This window comes from Psammomys obesus, unplaced genomic scaffold (assembly GCF_907164565.1).
Source record: "Psammomys obesus unplaced genomic scaffold, mPsaObe1.curated_primary_1811, whole genome shotgun sequence".
NCBI lineage: Eukaryota > Metazoa > Chordata > Mammalia > Rodentia > Muridae > Psammomys > Psammomys obesus.
In genome coordinates, this window is record NW_026591711.1 from 3,009,548 (window position 1) to 3,028,731 (window position 19,184).

The 19,184-nt window shown below is 39.7% G+C and overlaps 1 protein-coding gene across 2 annotated transcripts in view; it reads right to left on the reverse strand.

Moving 5' to 3' along the window:
• Positions 1-19,184, reverse strand: part of Skap2 (src kinase associated phosphoprotein 2) — a 155,048-nt gene that overhangs the window by 16,711 nt on the left and 119,153 nt on the right. For both annotated transcript variants that reach the window (XM_055611896.1, XM_055611898.1), the window contains exon 10: positions 4,081-4,158. In XM_055611896.1, the coding sequence (XP_055467871.1) occupies positions 4,081-4,158 (78 nt within the window). The remainder of the gene's footprint in view (positions 1-4,080; positions 4,159-19,184) is intronic.

Below are 19,184 nucleotides of genomic sequence, written 5' to 3' on the forward strand. Positions count from 1 at the left end.
TAACAGAACCCCATGTTAATTTTTATTTTTAAAGACTGAAACAGAGACAGGGACAATGGGAGCAGCACGACAGGGTGGGTGGGGAGGATGAGAAGGCAGGAAAAGACAGACAATTGGCTGTCAGACACTTGGGCTCAAAGTGCTCAAAGCAGGGACACCAGTGGGGCCGTGTGCAAGCCCCAGAATCCAGCCAGTTGGTAACCATGCTTGTGGCCACCCTAATCACCCCAACCCAGGCCCCAGGCCTGTATTAAATAAATTCTGTAAGTGGACACTAGAGGGCACTCCAGCTGGCCAGATAGCGTCAAACATTGTCAATTTTTTTTTTAAGAAAAAAAAAATCACTTAATAATAAAGTGACTGATTTCCTTTAAAAACCACTTATTTAGACAAATGGAGATTTAGAAGTTGAAACATTCCTGTCACATTAAATCAAGTGCTAAATGGGTCAAATGCTGCACCCCATGCAGTCTGTCAGTGTCAGCTTGAAAGTCAAGGAACTGGAGCAGAGGGGATGACATCATTTCACATGTGAGGCCCACCAGACAGTTACAGTCAAGAGGCAGAAGGTCTAAATAGCTTGTTTTCCCAGTAGGGGTCCAGACATGTTCCCTGTGTTGCTCAGGCCTTAGGCTTGAGCCAAGGATGTGGAAGAAAGCTGAACTAAAAACTAACAGGGTCAGAGTTTTTGGCCTAGCTGTGGGATCCCAGTGCCCAAGCCCTTCTTCCCTCTTCAGACCCTCTCACAACACTCATTTAATAGATTTTCTTTTCTTTTTTTCTTTTTTAAGTAGGAGCAGAGAAGAAAAGATAGAAAGAAAAGTATACGGTGATTTCTAAACAGACATTCTTATCACTTTGGTGCTTCTCTTCCCAGGACACACTTGGAGAAACTCCTATTAACACTGATGAGAGTTACAGGAGCAGGCAAGGGGAGACACCCTGCCACGCACAAGATGCAGCTCTCCCTAGACCTGCGCTGGGAGCATTTCATTAATCCTCACCACTGCAAGAAAGCCACAGAGCCAGGGTGTGGCAACGCTGGGGAAAGACGCATTTTCAACTGTGTGTCCTACACTCTCGATGATGACGGTGTGCAAAAAACTACCTCCGTTCTGCGTCCCATATGTGAGTACTGCTGAAGAACAATCAATCGGCGTGGGTCAATCAGACATGTGTGCGCATGACTGATGTTCTAGGTGTGAAGAGGAAGCATCGCCAGTGAGGAAAAGGCCAGCAGTGCGTGTCGTAGCTGCCTTCTCAGGAAAGCATGCTGGACATTAAAAATTAGGAGTGATCTTCTTTGTGGAAAGTAGGAAGCTCCTGTCGTTTATCTCTACACTGTAAGTGGGTCTAAACACACACAGACACAAGTCATGCAGAAATACAGCTTTGAAAGCACAGAAGGCTCACAAAAATTAGCACTCTTTACCTAAGCCCTGGAAGAGAATCCATGTGACATGTTTTTGCTTTGCCTTGTGGTGCTGGGGGCCAAATGGACAGCCTCGGACATGCTTTCCTGCTGAGAAACATCCTTGGCCCCAAGACAGGCATTTTTTAAAATAACACGGAACATTCAGAATCACAGTTAATATGGTTTAGCTGTCTTTACCTTGTAGATCAACATCTTTCTTTCAACACCACAATCATCATTTTGAAAATTACACACAAAAGTTTACCTTACCATGTGTGCTGACCTGAAGGGCAGGAGTTGTTTTTTAAGGAATATTTTTTCAAAGATTTATTTATTTATTATTCATACAGTGTTCTGCCTGCATTTGCAGGCAAGAAGAGGACACCAGATCTCATTATAGATGGTTGTGAGCCACCATGTGGTTGCTGGGAATTGAAGCCAGGGCCGTTAGAAGAACAGACAGTGCTCTTAACCTCTGAGCCATCTCTCCAGCCTGGCATGAGTTATTTTTAAAAGAGGATAAAAATTAAAAAATAAGTTAGCTAGCCTTTGAAAAATTTAGACAATGTGCTTTAAAAAAGTTACTAAAATAGATACTTGACAAAACTAACAGAATTGTTACCAAAGTTCAAATTAAACATGGAAAAACAGATATTCTACAAAGGCAAGATTATAAAAGACATGACAACAATGAATGCAGCATGATGACAACAATGGGACCCTCTCCCTGGGGGACAACAGCTTGGGAGGTGTTTAAGAAAGGGAAGAATATTTTTATAGTGTTAAAAAAATCAATTGGGACCATCTATATACCTATTTCTATATGTATGATCTGTACAAGATGAATAAATGTGAAGCAACTGGTGGGAGACAAGATGGATTCAGCTTTATAGTTTACATTGGAAAATTATTATTTTTTTTGTCAAATTAATCAATGTAAAAAATACATAAAATTCTTAAGTAAGATTAGATAGAGGTTCACATCATGTGATGCTGAGCAAGACAGCAAGTGCCGTGGGTGGCAAGCATCGAGTCACTGATGGCACAGGGATGGGCAAAGGTCATCACTGTGCAAAGGCATTGGGCTGTGGCTTGATGGGACTCCGTGTTACGAGCAGTAAGAGATGGTGCAGTGCCCTGTGGCTACGGCAGGAAAAGTCCTTTGAGAAAACTACTTTCCCCCACCCTCAAAGGCAAACACTGGAGGCATGTGCACTTGTATCTGTGGGAGGTCTGTCTACTATGTGTGTCTACTCTCTACACCTGCACAGAAATTGAAAACAGCAACCTGCGTGCCTTTGGCAGAAGCTGTGATATATAACTTAAAAATATAAACACCAAATTTACTACAAAGTCTGGACTTCACTTGCTGCCATGTTTCACAGTGGGTTTTACAGGGCAAGAGTGTTAACATACGATGACTTTGTTCTTGTTTCCTTTCTAAAAAGAAAGCAATCCCAAACCTTCTGCAGCAACCTGCTCCTGCCTTCCTGTCCAGGCCCAGAAGCAGGCCTCCATTTCCTTCCCCTATGTCACAGTAGGATGGCCTCGGGAAAGCTACTTCCTGAACATGCGCTGCTTGTCCGCCCTGCTTCTGACAGCTCAAAAGAGTGATGTATGGACCTATCAGAGAGGGGAAGGTGACCCTAGCTCCAGCTCTTTACAGGACCCAGGGGGGGACAGGGCAGACCTCGCCCCAGCTGACGTGTGGCCATGAAGAGGTGTAAAGTCCTGATAAGAAGGCAGCCCATCTCTTCCTGCCCTGTGAAATAATTGCTGGTTTATCAAAACTAACCTCACGGTTGCACTACGGACAGTTTATCTTGTGCTGCTTGGAAATAACAACAAGCAAGAAAAGCTGTCCATATTGTGTGACTTTGTACATCATCTGCACAGTTCTTTTCCAATCTCAGTCATAATTAGTACTTGGGGCCGGGTGCCAGGAGAAAAAGGATGAGGCAGAGAGTATCCTTCCCAGTCTTCTAGGCAACCAGTGTCCTTTTCTAATTTTTTAGCTGCTGTCACTGGACTCTGGCATTTCTTACCCAATTCATTTGCTTTCTGTGTTAATCATATGCAATGAAGATATGCATGGCCAACATTTAAACAGGCTGCAGATCAATTAGCGGTCTTAAGTTTATCTGATTTTTATCAAAGAAGACAGAGCTGTGGGTCGATTGTCAGAGCCTGTGTCAAGTTGACCTTTTCAGAGATGTCTACATTGCCAGTCCCCTGGGCAACTTGTTGTCCCCTGTTAGTCTCTGAATGGCAGAAGTCTGTTCTGCTCAAGCACAAAGTATACACAGATGTCTATATTACATTCTTATAGGTTTGACAGCAACTGCATGTTGTATCTATAAACTGTCCTTTAGCAGTGACACTTCCTCAATGATGATAAGCTAATTTATGCAACTAAATCTCCTTTGTGCAGAAATGAAAGCTAATTGAGTCATTACAAAGTAATTCAGGAAGGAATACCTTGTATAAATTGGCTTACTTTATAAATCCTTCTCAAGTGGTTTTCATGCATCCTAAATGGGACTAAGCAGCTTATCAGCCATAAGACAGACAGGCCAAAGAAGTCAACTTCTTCTGGAGCTGTGCAGCATCTTCAGAGAGTTAGGAACTGATGAGAACAAAGCAAAAATAAGCATTGCCAGGGCTACCTGAGGGGTGGTGAGTACTGTCTTGACTCCCCTTGCCTTGCTCTGCCATCTTCACCGAAGCAGTGTCCTCTTCCTCCTCTGCAAATAAACAGCACGTTAGTGGCACACTAACAGGCCCCGAGTCTATCAGAGAGCCTATCTCTGTAGACAGAGTCTACAGCACTTAACAACTATATTTAAAAGCACGAAACACTCAAGATCCACATTCCTTTGTTAGTAACCAAACAACACCCTCACCAAAGCTCAAGGTGAGCTGATACAATGTAAGATACGCGCTAATGTGTTGCATATTTGTTTTAAATACTTAGAAAAACTTGTCCGGAGCAATCTTAAATTCACGACAGCTCTCAATTCTGGTAAAGCAACAGCCAACATTATACAAATATGCTACTTATACTGAGTAGCAGGAATATTACAACAAAACCATGGTTCCTAAAACATCAAGACAGCACAGGAAAAAATTATGATATAAAATATAGATAATCCGTAGGTCATGAATTGTCAGACCTGATCGTTGGCTTCCTCACTTAATCTTCTCTCAAGAGGCTAGTAGATGGGTCCTAACCCTTCATGGTAATTCCCCTAAATTACCTTGAATTACCCCAAATTCTACTACATGTCACTACCACAGGACATCAGGCTTTCTAGATGGATGGTTAGTAATCATCCTTCTATGGACAAGTACACTGAAACGCAGAAGGTGGCAAACTTCCAAAGCATGTGACTCAAACTAGAAGTCTGTGGTTGAAAAATCCCATGTTCTTTATCCCCCGTAGTCAGTATTTTGCTTTAATTTTTTTCTCCCACACAATACAAGCACATACCCATCCCAGGATATGGAACGAAATTAAGCAAAGAATTAAGCAAAAAATGGCTTTAAACAAAATCATACTATGTCATTCTTTTCTACTAAAAATAGATATATGACATTATCACTTTCCCTACTTAAGGATTTATACAAAACTGAAAAAAATTATCTAGGATGTATAAATAAATGGCATAGCAAAGAAAAACTAAATTAAAAAATGTCCTAACTCAAGAGTAATCCATAATGTGCATGTAACATCCACACAGGTAGCTAGTATGACTATGCAGTCAGCCAGCCAACTAATTTACATTGAGGATTCCCCACGAGTGAGAGGGAGGATGTGCCAAGGAGGCAAAGGTGACAGGAAGCTTCCTCCTTGTGGAAGCTGACTGCCTGCTGGGGATGAGACCCAGGGAAAGGAGCTAACAGCGGACACCCCTGATGGGGGGGGGGGGGTCACAGAGCACTGCAGAGGTGCCGGGGATCCACTCACCCCAGGCACATGGGAACCCATGCAAGACTCCCAGATCCCAACTTAAAGAACAAGGCACTGTAACATTCACTGGACAAAGTAGCATGGTACTCTTGGGGACGAGCAAGCTAGCAGACAATGTGAGAAATGGAGGCCAGTTCAGGGTCCATGAACATCTTGTTAGAGCCTTCAGACTCCAGTCTGGTGGGCAGTGAGAGCCCTACAAAGTTTCTGAGCAGACAGGGCAGGACTGAAATTGCTTTAGAAATGAGCATTAGATCCCATTGTCTCAGACTGCCTGAATGAGGGTCGTGGAGAGTCTAGATAAAGAGGAAGGAAGTCCTGAACTGCAGGGGCAGAGGAAACAGGAAGGAGGTGTTGTGAGAGATGGAGGAACCAGAATCGATAAGCTTTGTGCCTGCCTGCCTAGACCACTTTAAGGCTCTGGTTTTGGGACTAATGGACAAATCATCACGAAAAGGCTAGCCCAGATAACCTGTGTTGTTGGGGGAACATGGATGTGTTTTTGCAACTGGACAGGATGAATACCAGAGAAAAGGGCAACTGTGAAGCATTAGAAAAATCTCCTGTACATTTTAACTAGTGATTAATCGACACAAGGATTTGAAACAAGCTTTAGAGTTACTGTACTTGGAAGTCCAATGTAAGTGGTTTGAGTTTATATAATTCAACTCAGACAAAATAATAAAAGCTCCAAAATAAGGAGCAGCTGGAATGACTTGTCTTCATGCACACTGCCGAGTTAACCTCGGTAATTCAATACGGGGTGCTTCTTTGAACAACCATCATCTCACTTGGGCCAAGCCTCAAGGACTACTTATCACAAGCGGGTTGTTTATGGGCTGTTCTCACATAAACTCTACAGGCAGAATTTCACAGTTAATCCTGCCCGCTCTTTTCACAGATGGAACATTTACTTTTAAAGATGGAAGACAGAGCGTGCCTTCCCTTCCTCTCTGGCCACAAAGCCATTGTTAACGGGTAAAAACCGTAAGGGTGCTTGTCCTTAGTCAAAGCTACAGCAGAGCCTCATCTAGGTAGTAAGGACTATTTCTGGCTTTTGGGAAAATGCACTTTAGACTCTCCATGCACTGTTAGCACCAATGTACCATAAAAAAAATACTTGCGAAATTAAATAGAAAATAATCTTGGCAAAGTTTACAATAAATTTTGAAGAATTTATCATTACACATTTCTTTTTAGTTTATTAAAATGTGCCTATATCACATGCTAAAGATTGTGCTGGTGTGGGAAAACTTTGCTCTGTGAAATGTATTATTAGATCATCAGAATAATGACATTAAAATACTTGAGCACCAATATTTACAGCAAAGAATCCACACCAGTCTTTGTGAGATGTAAGTGTGTGGCAGAGCTTGGGGTGCTTCTGTGCTGCTGTTTTTGCATTTCAAAACTGTACTGACATTTTACGTGAAAACCTCATACAATCCATCCATCAAGTTTTCTAAATAATATTCAACAATTCATTCATCTTGGCCTAACAGTACAAATTGCTTTCACATGAACCATAAACTCAAATTTTGTTTATTTTTAATTTTAGGGGATAATAGCCACAATGAATACTGACTAGAGCCTGGCACAAAGGAAAGTTCTTATTAAATACTGTGAACAAATGGATCCAAAAATCATGGAAGTCCTAACATTTATTTCTTAACAGAGCAAAACTCTCCACACCACTAAAAGCTGCAGACGGACAAATAACCAAAAATTTATAGCAAAATAAATAACCAAAATTTAGGTAATAATAATCTTCACTCCATATTAGAAATACATACATTTGCATGTTATTTTACTTAGATTTATTATTAAACATATTTTATTTTCGTACTGAGGCACAATGTCATTATATAATACTAATTAATACCACAAATAGTCGATGTTTGTGGGTTAATATATTCCATTCAACAATTTAATAATAGTAAACAAAAACAGCCCAGCTATGCAGTAAAATCCATCAAACCACACAGATGGTTATAAGGTTTTCATTATGTGGTTTCCATAGCAATCATATTGCAAATCTGGAAGCTTCTTGCAAATAAGCAGCTTGTATTTACATGCTTCTCAGCTGTGGCACGAAAGTCTCCAACACTCGAAGTTATTATTCCAATCACACTGTGTTAGAAGAATCATTCGTAGATTGTGTTGTGATCAGGCAAGATGAAAATAAAGCAAGCTAGGTGCCAAGGATAATCGAATACCAAATACAGGCAGAACTGCTAATCAGCTGTGTTCTAAAAATGTCTGGTAATCAGAAAAGGTTTTAACTTTAAACCTTGTCAGAAATATGAAACTTCCAGAAACCATCTGACCTACAGAATCCTGAGCCTAACTACAGACACTCCTTTTTTTTAATGGCTACTTGGCCTCCTTAATAGGTTGAGTGAGGACAGGAGGAAAAACAGATAGTCAAGTCTTTCCAATTTTTTTTCAGGAAAATCCATGTTAAGAGACACAATGTGAAAAACCAGAGACTTCTCCTCTCCTTTACATTAATCTATTTAATTTGAAAACTGATGCAGTTTCCTAGCAAATGGATTATTATCCTAATAAGGATCACAAACCTGTGTAGCTCTGGGACATTTGCAATATTGCTGTTTCTAGCTTATTAATGTTCCTACTTTTAGGATGAATAATCAAACAGAAAAATGCTTAAAACCCATGCTTAAGAAAGGCTACAGACACTTGGCCAGCACCTAGGCTAGGCAGCACAAGAAACTCTTTTGACTCACACAATGATGATGCTTCTCATGGATGGCCTTCAGAAAACAGTGTCTTGATTATGCAATTACAATGTATTTTAGGCTCAATTGGTAGAGCATAAAACTCTTGCAATGTATATCAAAAGAGAAAAATACGCTTCATTTGATTAAGTAATCATGTGTTTTCTTAAGAAGAGTTAGTATTTTTGCTTAAATGCCCATACTATCCATGTTTGAATCCACTATGCAGCTAAATGTTCCAGTAATTCTATGAGGCGATAAATAGGTAGACACCTGCAGCCTCCTTATTTTATAAATGCAAATGATACAATTTGTAGAGCCTGAATAACTTGCTCAGGTTCTAGCCAACTGGGACATTTATGTGAAAGGGTTAAGCCTCAGGCATAGCTGGTAAGCCTAAGCATCTCTTCTTTGACTTTAAACAAAACGTCAACTTGTTAAGGGTTCAAACACACACACGGGTGGACATGCACACACCCTTCAATTTATGGACTATTTTAAGTATCTGCTGTTTAAGGACATGGAAGACATTTTCACACAGAGTGAAGGCTCTATACCACCAGGCACTGTATCAAAACCATCTCCCCCCCCCCCCCCGTGGTTCTGGAAATAGAATAACTTTTGTAATGCTAAAAACATGTAGCTCTGTCTTTTCTGTTTTCCTAGCTGTCTTCAGCTCAAGCTTTTCACACCCTCAAACGTCCCTAACACAGGATCAAATATTTGGCACAGTTTTTAATATAAGCCATAACTGAAAACAGATTTGTTTCCAAGTCAGCAAGCTTCTTTTCTTCTTTAGCAAAGGAAACATGCTTACATGGAAATGGTGAAGATGAGTCTTTCTATACAAAAGTTCTGAAAGTTCACCCCACACTGGAGCCACGAGCTAACCTGCACATTCAGGGCCCAGGTTTTAGGGTGCTATAAGGAGAGAGTGCATCCCTGAGCAAATGAACATGTGGCACATGGAACTGAAGACGTAAAATGCTAGTCCTTATGCTGTGATGTGAAGGATGGGGACAATAGTGGGAAGGGGGCTGTAGTCGTGGCGCCTTACCCTGTGTTTTCTCTCCGACTGTGTGGTAAGCTCTGCAGGCTGGAGGAGAGTCAAGAGGACGCATATAGGCAAGAGATACATAACTGACAATGAGGGAGGAGGAGGAGGAGGAAATGATATAAACATAATACTCATATAAAATTCTCAACAAATAAGTAAGCCAGACAAAAAAGAATAAAACAATAATTTTTAAATTAAAGAAATAAAACAACTTAAAGCCATATGTGTTTTATAAAGATACAAGCACATGCCTATGCTTTAGCCTTAAACTTCAAAATGAGCAGACGGTTAAGATGACAGAAGGGGTGGAGTCACATGTGCTCTCCAGGAAACTGGGTCAAGCAGCCTGATGCTGTACTTCTTGTGATCACGATGCTGCTCCTAGTCCTTGTGCAGAGGGAATGAGGTCTAGCCTAAAGCTTTCTGAAGACTTGGGGAGGACCATGTGATAACCAGACTCCCCAGGGGTTAAAAATGGGAGACCAAGGTCATTACCTTAGGAGTGAGCTACTTTTTCTCAGCAATTTCTGAATTTAGCAACTAAAAAGGCCAACATGAAGCAGGCAGATCTCTGTGAGTTGAAGGCCAGGATGGTCTACAGAGAAAGAGTTCCAGGATAGCCAGTGCTACACAGAGAAACCTTGTATCGGAAAATCAAAACCAACCAAACAAAAAGGCCAACATGACATATAAGGCACAAAACAAACAATATCTGCTCAATTATATGATCAAATTAGGTGAAAAGTCTTTAAATGGTTTAAGATAAAAATGACAGCATTGTACCACAAAAGAAAAATAAAATGTCACTAAAGTGGAATACATTTCTGTACTATATTAAAACTAATATTTAAACAAAATTTTGAAAAATAATGACCTTTTAACTCAGACACTATATAGTTTACATTATAGTTGAAATGTTGAGGAAAAAAAAAAAAAGGAAACAACCTCAAACTCAGGCTAAGAGCTCATCAGATAGAACTGGGAAAAGCAACCTGTGAAGGGAAAGAAAGTTTAGATATTTGTTCAGTTTCATCATTTCCTTAAGCAGATGGTGGGGTGCTTCCTGTCTGGACCAAGGTCGCACAGCCTGCACTCTCAACCATCATTTGTCCAAGTAGACCACGGACGCTCCTAAAACGGCTGTCACCTGCTACTGACACATACATCTCCATTTCAGAAGCACTTTACCATCCACAAGCAAATATGGCCAACAAGAAAAGAAAGAGTTTACAAATAAAATTCTGAATCGGGCAAGACAGCCCATGACTGTATCAGGATTTGGGGGACCAAAGGAGAAGGGTGGCTGTGTCTGAGCCCAACCTGGACTATAGTGAGCTCCAGGCCTGCCTGAGCTACAGTCTCAAACCAAGCAAGCAAGCAAGCAAGCAAGCAAGCAAGCAACCAACCAACAAACAAGTAACCAACCAACTAACCAGCTAACCAAATAACCAACCAAGCAACTGTGTCACTGACGCTACCCCTCCAGTAATCTGGATGGGAGCTTCATGAAATATGAACTTTGGTGTAATAAAAAGATTCTTTGCTGCCTTAAAAATTGGTTAAGAACTCAGTGCTAAAATTTTTCTTAACCTAAGAAAGTCAAATTAAATGATTTCTTCTATAAAAAATTCTTTTGGTTTCTATATTTAAAATAGAATTAAAATTCCTTTTTAATGTAAATTAACTTTTCTATTATTATAAAGTATAAAAGCATTATCTACGAATTGCTAGAAAATAGAAAAATGGCAGTAAGTTAAAAGTAAAAAAATCATTTTAAAAACTATACTGATTTAAACACAACCACTATCGATACCTTGTAGTCCACATTTCTTCAGCAAGGTTTTCTTTATAAGCCTTTTTATCAAAAAATATCTCAAGTGCTTTTAAGCCCTTTTTAGAAAATAAATTTGTCAATGTATTGTTTAGATTTTATTAGGTAAAAACTACCACCTACTCATTATTAAGTTAGTGATTAGGTTATTTACCTATAATATGGCTATCTCATTTGATCTTCAAGTGCCTACAGTCATCTCTGTTAAAAAGCAGACATCTGAACTCAGGGCTCACATGCTCCAGGCGCTGGCTGTTTCCTCCACTTCAGGGGCCCAAGTGAGAAACCGGAATGACTAACAAACTAGTTACTTGCACCTGAGAGTCTGGCAGATAAGGTCTCAGAAATAAAGCAAATGTGCTGTTTTTAGAGAAACCAATGACAGAATTTAAGCTTTCAAGCAAAGACTGGAATTTTAGAAAACTGCACCCACCACTGTAGGCCACTGGCAGCCCCCAGGACTGGGGGACTTTCCTGATGAGAGATGATGGTGACAATATGTACTTTAAAAACGTGTCTGTGTTTGGATTCTGAATAATGTAATGAACCAACATTTTCCAAATGACAAACGTCAGTGTTACAGGCTCACACATGGGTAAAATATCTGTTCAAGTGCAAGACAGACTTTGGAACTTCAGTGTGAAGAAGTATGGGAAATCCACTGATGTTATTTCAGATCCACCAGGGCCCCAAGCTTCCACTGTTGCCTTTGGAGTCTGGGGTGAGTAATAGAATCACCTGCAAAAAACCATCAGAAGTCCTCCCTGTCCCTTTTACGGCTGACTGGACTTGAACTGAATCAACACGTCACGCAAACTGAATGTGGAAGAAGATATGAAAGTCTACATTAGAAAGAATTTCAAGAGAGCTGTCACAAATGCAAACAATATGTTCTTCCTCTCACTGTTCTGAGGAAAAAAAAAAACTAAGCTGTTTTCTCTAGAAATAAGTTACACATATGTAATAACTATCATTATGATTTAAAAGTTCATTTAAAAATTAACATTTTTGAAGTTTCAGTTTTAGTTTTGATATAACAGATCTTGAGCAATACAACCTTCACAAACAAAAGCTCCTGGACATCTCAATCATTCTTACAACTATTGAGGGATTCTTTAACACAATTTTTTTTTTTTTAAGAAATCTGCCTTGTATTTTCCATAGTAGGCCTAGCTAAATATTTACACAGTGTTCATCTAGCACATGAAAAAATAGGAGTTTGCTAACCTGGAACACTAACAGTAATTTTACACTGCCCAAGCATGAAATCTCAGGGCTGCACTGTAGGATGCTGTTGACTCACATTAGTTGTTGAGTAAAATCCTTTGTGTTTTCTTTTCCCACAAAGCCAATTCTTTTCTTTCTTTTCTTCCTTACATTTTGCAACTAGACTTTTGGAGCGAGGGGACATCCTGTAATATTGTGCCTGATTAGATCTGACACATGGCTTCAGTCAACTGAGAGTAGGCCTGTATCTACTCTAAGACAATGGTAAATACATGGAAATGACCACAGTGGATCAAGCAGTTAGCACCAGTGGGCACAGTTCTAGACTCAGTTATCCATGACCACCAGCTTTACAGAAGTTCTGCTATTGTCTGTCATTGCTGTGACTCTGAGTCTGAAAAATCAGTGTTTCACCTTCCAGGTGGCAGAAATACTGTGTGACACTGACCAAATAGCTTCTCTGCTGCCTACTTTGAAGTCTCAGATGACCCAGAATTTACAGAATCCACCTGCAGTGGACACTAGGTGCCCTCTTCAGAACAGCCCTGAGGAGTCGCTGCAGCTCAGTCCCTCCCCTCAAGCTCACTCACCAATACGCTGTCACATGGGAACCTTCTCCAAGTCCATTTCAGCCCAATGGCAGACACTACAAACTCCTCATCTTTAAAGAAGTTAAAAGTTTTATTATGAGACTCCATATACTTCTAACACCTCTCTTGTTCTTCACGTTAACTCCAGATATGCAGTTCAGTGACTTCATTTTCAAGTCCTCTTGTGATATAGTTTCACATGGGCCAGAAGTGAAATCTAAGTCCTACTGATCCTGAAGACCTGGCTCAATCAATCCCACAGACAGGAGGCTTTCTCCACCCAGCAGGCAACTAGCCACAGCTCCCCTGAACTCCTGGACGCATGAAGGCTGACACTCGCATACTGACTGTTGCAAACATTTGTTTCCTGGTCTACTTTCCTCAGGCATGACCTCCCCAACAGTTTCCTCATATTACCACAGACCAGCACATGATGAAATGGTTTTGAAGAATGTTTGTTGAACCAAGGTTAAATGGATTTGGCTAGCTGCATATTCCAGTTGGGCTGTTGTTATGGCTTGCTCATATCAGTAGTCAGAGACTAATTCTGACAGAAAAGGAGTAAAGAACGCAGAAACTAAGCTGTTTTCTCTGAGCTGCTGTCCTTACTAAGTCCAGGATCAAAGCACATACTACTATATAGCTTTTTTCATACTGATTATAATCTGTGAATTTCAGCTATTTTCATAGGTCTCTTCAAAAGCTGCATTCATTAAATACAAGGAAACTAGCCCAAGGAAAAGGACATATTTTTGTCCCCCTGACCTTTTTTCCTCACTGAGATTGTTTATAATTAAAATCCAAATGGCAGTTTAAAATGCTAATTTGCTTTAGTAGCATACTTGCTCAACTTCAATTTTCTCATCTGGAAAACAAAATTTATAATGTGTACCCTAGAGCATCACTTTGAGGACAAAATGAGGTAAAGTCAACAATACATTGTATGCTGCATAGTAGATTTATAGCAGTAGTCATTACGATGATAATCAGAGGGCTTATTGTGTGCAGAGACTACTAGGCACTTCAATCCTTGAAGCCCTCTAAGTAGGATGCACTATTTTCCCATGCTCTGGATGAAGAAATAGAGACATGGAGGCATTCAGTGAGTAGTGCAGCAAACACAGCTTCAAGAAGGAGTGCCAGGATTCGAACCTGGGCAGTCTGTGTCCAGAACCCAAGTTCTTCCTGTCAGTGTGTATATACACTTTATGTACTATATACAAACAATGTGTATATAGAGATTCTACATATAACATTTGTTCATATACTTGTTACTTAACTAAGAAGCACTCTAACCTACTGATAAAACATGGAACTTATGAGAAAGACAATCTCATGATGTCATATTGACACAACAGTCTTGTTTTTAACACTCTTCAGTGACGAAATAACATGGCTACCTGACAGTTTGAAATAAAATATCCTCCCTGAAGACAATGTCCACTGCTGAAAAGCAGAAGAGTCAATTTTGTAAAGCTTGGCATTTGCTCCTTCCATTTTTCTTTCTGTTGGAAAGCAGCTTGCAAATGGAAAAATCGCATTCATCACCTCCCTCCCAGAGACTGAGTATGAAGAAAGACAGGGGAAGGCCTAGACCCGAAGCAGGCGGAGCTGAGTGCAGCTTCCGTCCTTGCAGGAGCTCAGGGAAACTGACCAATCCTGAAGAAGATAGCTATAGCTCCTCACTACTGTTGACTACAGTAAAACATTAACAAAGCAGTAAATAAGTGCTTTACACAATACAAAGAATACCACTCTCAAAATACAGATTTACATGGGCCTATGAGAAGCTGTGCACAGATATACAGAATGACAATTAAAGAACCTCCCAATTTGAAGGTAAGAAAGATGGCTCAGCGGTTAAGAACACTGACTGCTCTTCCAGAGGACCTGGGTTCAATTCCCAGCACCCACATGGCAGCTCACAACTGTCTGTAACTCCAAGATCTGACACCCTTACACAGACAAACATGTAGGCAAAACATCAACACATATAAAATAAAATGTAAATAAATTGTTTTTAAAGGTAAGAGGTATTTTCTTAGCAAAGAGACGAATTTGTTTTAAAGTATTTTCTCATGGCCAGGAAAGAAAAGACATTTTGAAACCGTAATAGTTCTGTAGAATGGGGTTCCCCAAAGAAGCAAGGAAGAATTGTAGGGAAAAAGGGACGACGAGACACACAAAGCTCATCTGACGGAGGTCTCCTGCAAAGCAGCATTTGATATTCTTCCAAGTACATAGTACAAGTCTGAGCTTAAAAAATAAAACCCTTGTTCAGGTTTGGCTCCCTAAAGGGACAGGCTGAACTCTCATTTCAAAGTTTCTCGTCCTTGGATTCCAGAAATATAGCCAACATAAACAAAACGTTTTATGTAAAAGAGCCAAGGCATTCCTAATGTACATGACAGGCAAGCCGTAGCTGATTTTTTTTCTCAAGGTCACACACTGCATTTCAGAGTAGGAAATTGAGTAAATTTCAACTTCCCACCCTGCAAGGACAAATATCCGCCACTTTAGGGACCAAAGGCTAGAGAGTGCCAGGCCTGCAAGACTAATCCCTTGCCTGTTTTCCAGTGTGAGAAAGCATTCTTGCTTTTATATCTGTTTATAAACTATTTTTAATAGAAGTATGACATTTAATAAACTTATTCTGACATTTGTAGTTGATAAAATGTTATGCTATAATTATGTACACTATATTAAAGTACAATTCAGGACTTTATTTCCATCTAATTAAATATTGTAATCAAATATGTAAATTTAATGGCCTGTCCAACTATCCTATTTAGAGAACCATTCAATGTTTATTGTCCTTGTTTAGAGTAAATCATCAATTTAAAGACAATACATAAAGTAACTATGTAAACTTTCCTGAACTACTTATCTCACCTCCTAGTGCTGACTGTCCAAATGCTGTCTAATTACAGGACTTAGTCACTCCCATTCTGCCTAAAGGAAAGTACTTATCAGCCAGGGTTACAGAATTCAGGTAGCTCTGTTAGAAAAGTTTTTTTTTTTTTTCGTTTTTTTTTTTTCTTCCACATGATCCTTTATTCAGCTTTGGAGAACAATTTCTGGATTAAAAAAAGTCAAGAAGAAAAATTATCTCAATACGGTCCAGTGCAGTGAGGAAATACAATATAGGACTTGGCACGTGTCCACAGGAAAAGTCTGGCTCCCAGATGCTTCTTGCCAACCCACAGCGGATTCAACAATGTTTAAACAACTGACAATGTGCACTCATAGCACTGATGACATAGGGACCAAAACTCAGCAGGACCCTGTCCCGTGAGCATTTTCATACACTGAAACAAAAAAATCATAGACACAGGCTGCACATTTCATTGACCAAAAGACTCAACATGTGCAATAGCTTTCTTCCCAGCAGATGCTAGCAAATGAAGATCTGCACTATCACTTCAACAAAACAAAGCATCTCGATACTGTTACTGTATTAGTCCTTGGAAATGAGAAATTGCAGCGAACAGCAAGTTTGTCCCCAAAGCTCACTCGTTACAATACTGTCATATAATATCCATGATTTCCAACAGCCTGTGCTTGGTACTAGCATGTACTACTAGTCTGAATCAAATGAAATTGTATTTGGCTATTTATGACCTTCCAAAATTGCACTTTTGCAAGATTTGAGGGTAAAATGAAAATTCTGACACTGAATTTTGACAGCAAGTGGCAGCTGAATGTTCTTAAGACATGAAATGTCAATGTTCTTTTATAACTGGCCATTAAGTATATCATGAACTCAACAGTCTTTCCAAACAAGAATATGCTTTGTAAAATCTGCATTACTATTGTATACATTCAAGCATAAACAAATATTGTTACTATTTAATACAAAATTGACTGTCACACATGTAGCCAACAGTGAAAAGCCATGACACAAATAAAATTACTTTGTGTGATTTTTTTTCCTCCTATTCCCGGATGACATGTTTCTCTGAGATGATATTCTCTCTCTTGATACCAAACAACTTCTGTCACATAATGTTTATGTCATGTGAGTTTTACAAATAAATAGTACAAAAAATCGGTTTGATATTCTGGAAGAAAAAGATTGATTGGCACAAGAAATAAAATAAGTTATTTAAATTAGGACTTCAGTTGATTGGAATGCCAACTCCATTTTTACAACATATTCCAAAATCACTATAATACTCTGACTTAATGAGACTTAAATGCAAATATGTATTATTCTGAATATATAAAAGTAAAGCCTACAATGCAGATTAGGATGAGTCTTTACCCTACTATAATTTTTTTCTGGAAATCTTTGTTTGACACAAATATTATTTGTGCCCTAAGCTGTATGAAGAAGCTACTTTGGATAACTTATGCCATGAATTCAGCAGACTTATTAAGATCTTCCATCATAAATCCAACAAGTATTTCTTTTTGTCAAGGAATAATTAATATTAAGAACATAAAGATTATCAGTGTTCAGAAAGGATACATCTAGCATGGAATAAACATGCAAATTTTTGTTTATCTAACTTGAGTTAAAGTTTATAAATCACATGATTATAATTAAATCTCTATTGGAGGGCTTGTGCAGTAATCAATTACTCACAGTGAAGAATGAAACCTTTAGCAGCAATATGGTTAATGGCCAAACTGAAACAAACCCGTCTTTCTCTGCTTGCCAGAGAGGACAGACTGACAGTGCAGGGTGGTTCGGAGGCTGCAGTTTAAACACTTGAGAAAAAAACATTGGGCCTGAGAGGAACAGAGAGCTTCAAGTGAGACCTCCACCTCTCTAGGAAAGCCACCATCAAGCTTTCTGCCTTCCGGGTCTCTGAAAAGTGGTAAGGTTTCTTTGAGAAATCAAAACCTCAAGCTTATACAATATGAGGTCTAAACACCAATAACCTCAAGTATGGTGTTCCCAAGCCAAGAAACCTGATACAGCTGTAAAACCCTTGAGGCTCTGGCAGTAGCAAAAGCACAATCATTATGAAGGGAAGCCTCCAGAACCAGAGCACACAGCCCTCCCCAGAGGGAGGAAACTTGACAAGCTGGCAGTATGTAGAGACAGAAAAACTGAAGCTAACATGAGTACCTGTGTAAGAAATCAGGGAGAAGACCAATAAATGTAAACCTCCATTTTCATACTTTTGCCAAGCTAGAGGTGCAAAGCACACTTAACATGGTTAGTTTGGCCCTCTGCTTTCCTCTAGGAAGGATGAATCCTTGTGGAGAGCTCCTGGGGCTTTGGACCATCTGTTTTATCAATGTCTTAAGCAATGGGGTTTCTTCCGCCACTTCCTTAAGAAAGTCTCTCTCTCTCTCTCTCTCTTTTTTTTTTTTTTTTTTGTTTAGGAGGGCCAAAACCAAAAGTATAAATGTTAAGGCAGGTTGATAGTTATTTTTCGAATATTCCTACTTATGAGCCCTTTCTTGATACCTTCCTGCTTTGGCTCTAATAGTGATATGCAATAATCTGGCCTCTTCCAAACAGAACACCAGTTGCCCACATCTCAGTGTGTTCAAGGCATCTTTGTTTTACTTTCATCTTCAGAATGCTCTAAAGGAGGTGCTTACAACCACTTTTCAGACACAGGCCATTTCAGACACCTCATCTAAGGGCACAGGCTTTGTTTGGAACTTTGTTCCTTATCGATTTCTCACTGGTCTTTTGTTACATTCATCCTTGACTAATACATTCTCACTAGATTGTCAACTCTATAGACTTAGTGCCTAGCACAGTGCTTGCTTGACTAAAAATTGTTCTGTGTGTGTGTGAGTACATGCATGTACGTGTCCCATGACTAATTTGAGTTATGAAAAGCCCAAATTATTTTCTATTTTTCTCCTTTCATATTTCACCTTCCAAGCTTCCCCTTGCTCACTGATTAGAACAGATGACCTTTTCTGAATGCCTTTAATCAAATGCTAAGCTGTCATGACAGAGTAAATAAACAACTGGCTCAAGCCTTCCATATTTTTACATGCTTTGGGGTTATTGTCATTTACACCTAAGTCTTATGTGATATAGGAATAGGTAATATTTTATTTATGAATTTTTTTTGAGACAGGGTTTCTCTGTATCCCTGGCTGTCCTGAAGCTCACTATGTAGCCTAGGCTGGCCTCGAACTCAGAGATCCCCCTGCCTCTGCTTCCCAAGTTCTGGGGTTTAAAGGCGTTGGGCACCACATCTGGCTTTATTTATGGATGTTAATCACTTTGACACACCTAATCAGGATGTTTCCGGGAAGCTCTGAGGGAGATGTAAAACAATGTGGGAGAGGAAAGAATGATAGAGGAAGGCATGAGGTTACCTGGCGGATGAGAGACTGGGGAGAGGAAAGAATGATAGAGGAAGGCATGAGGTTATCTGG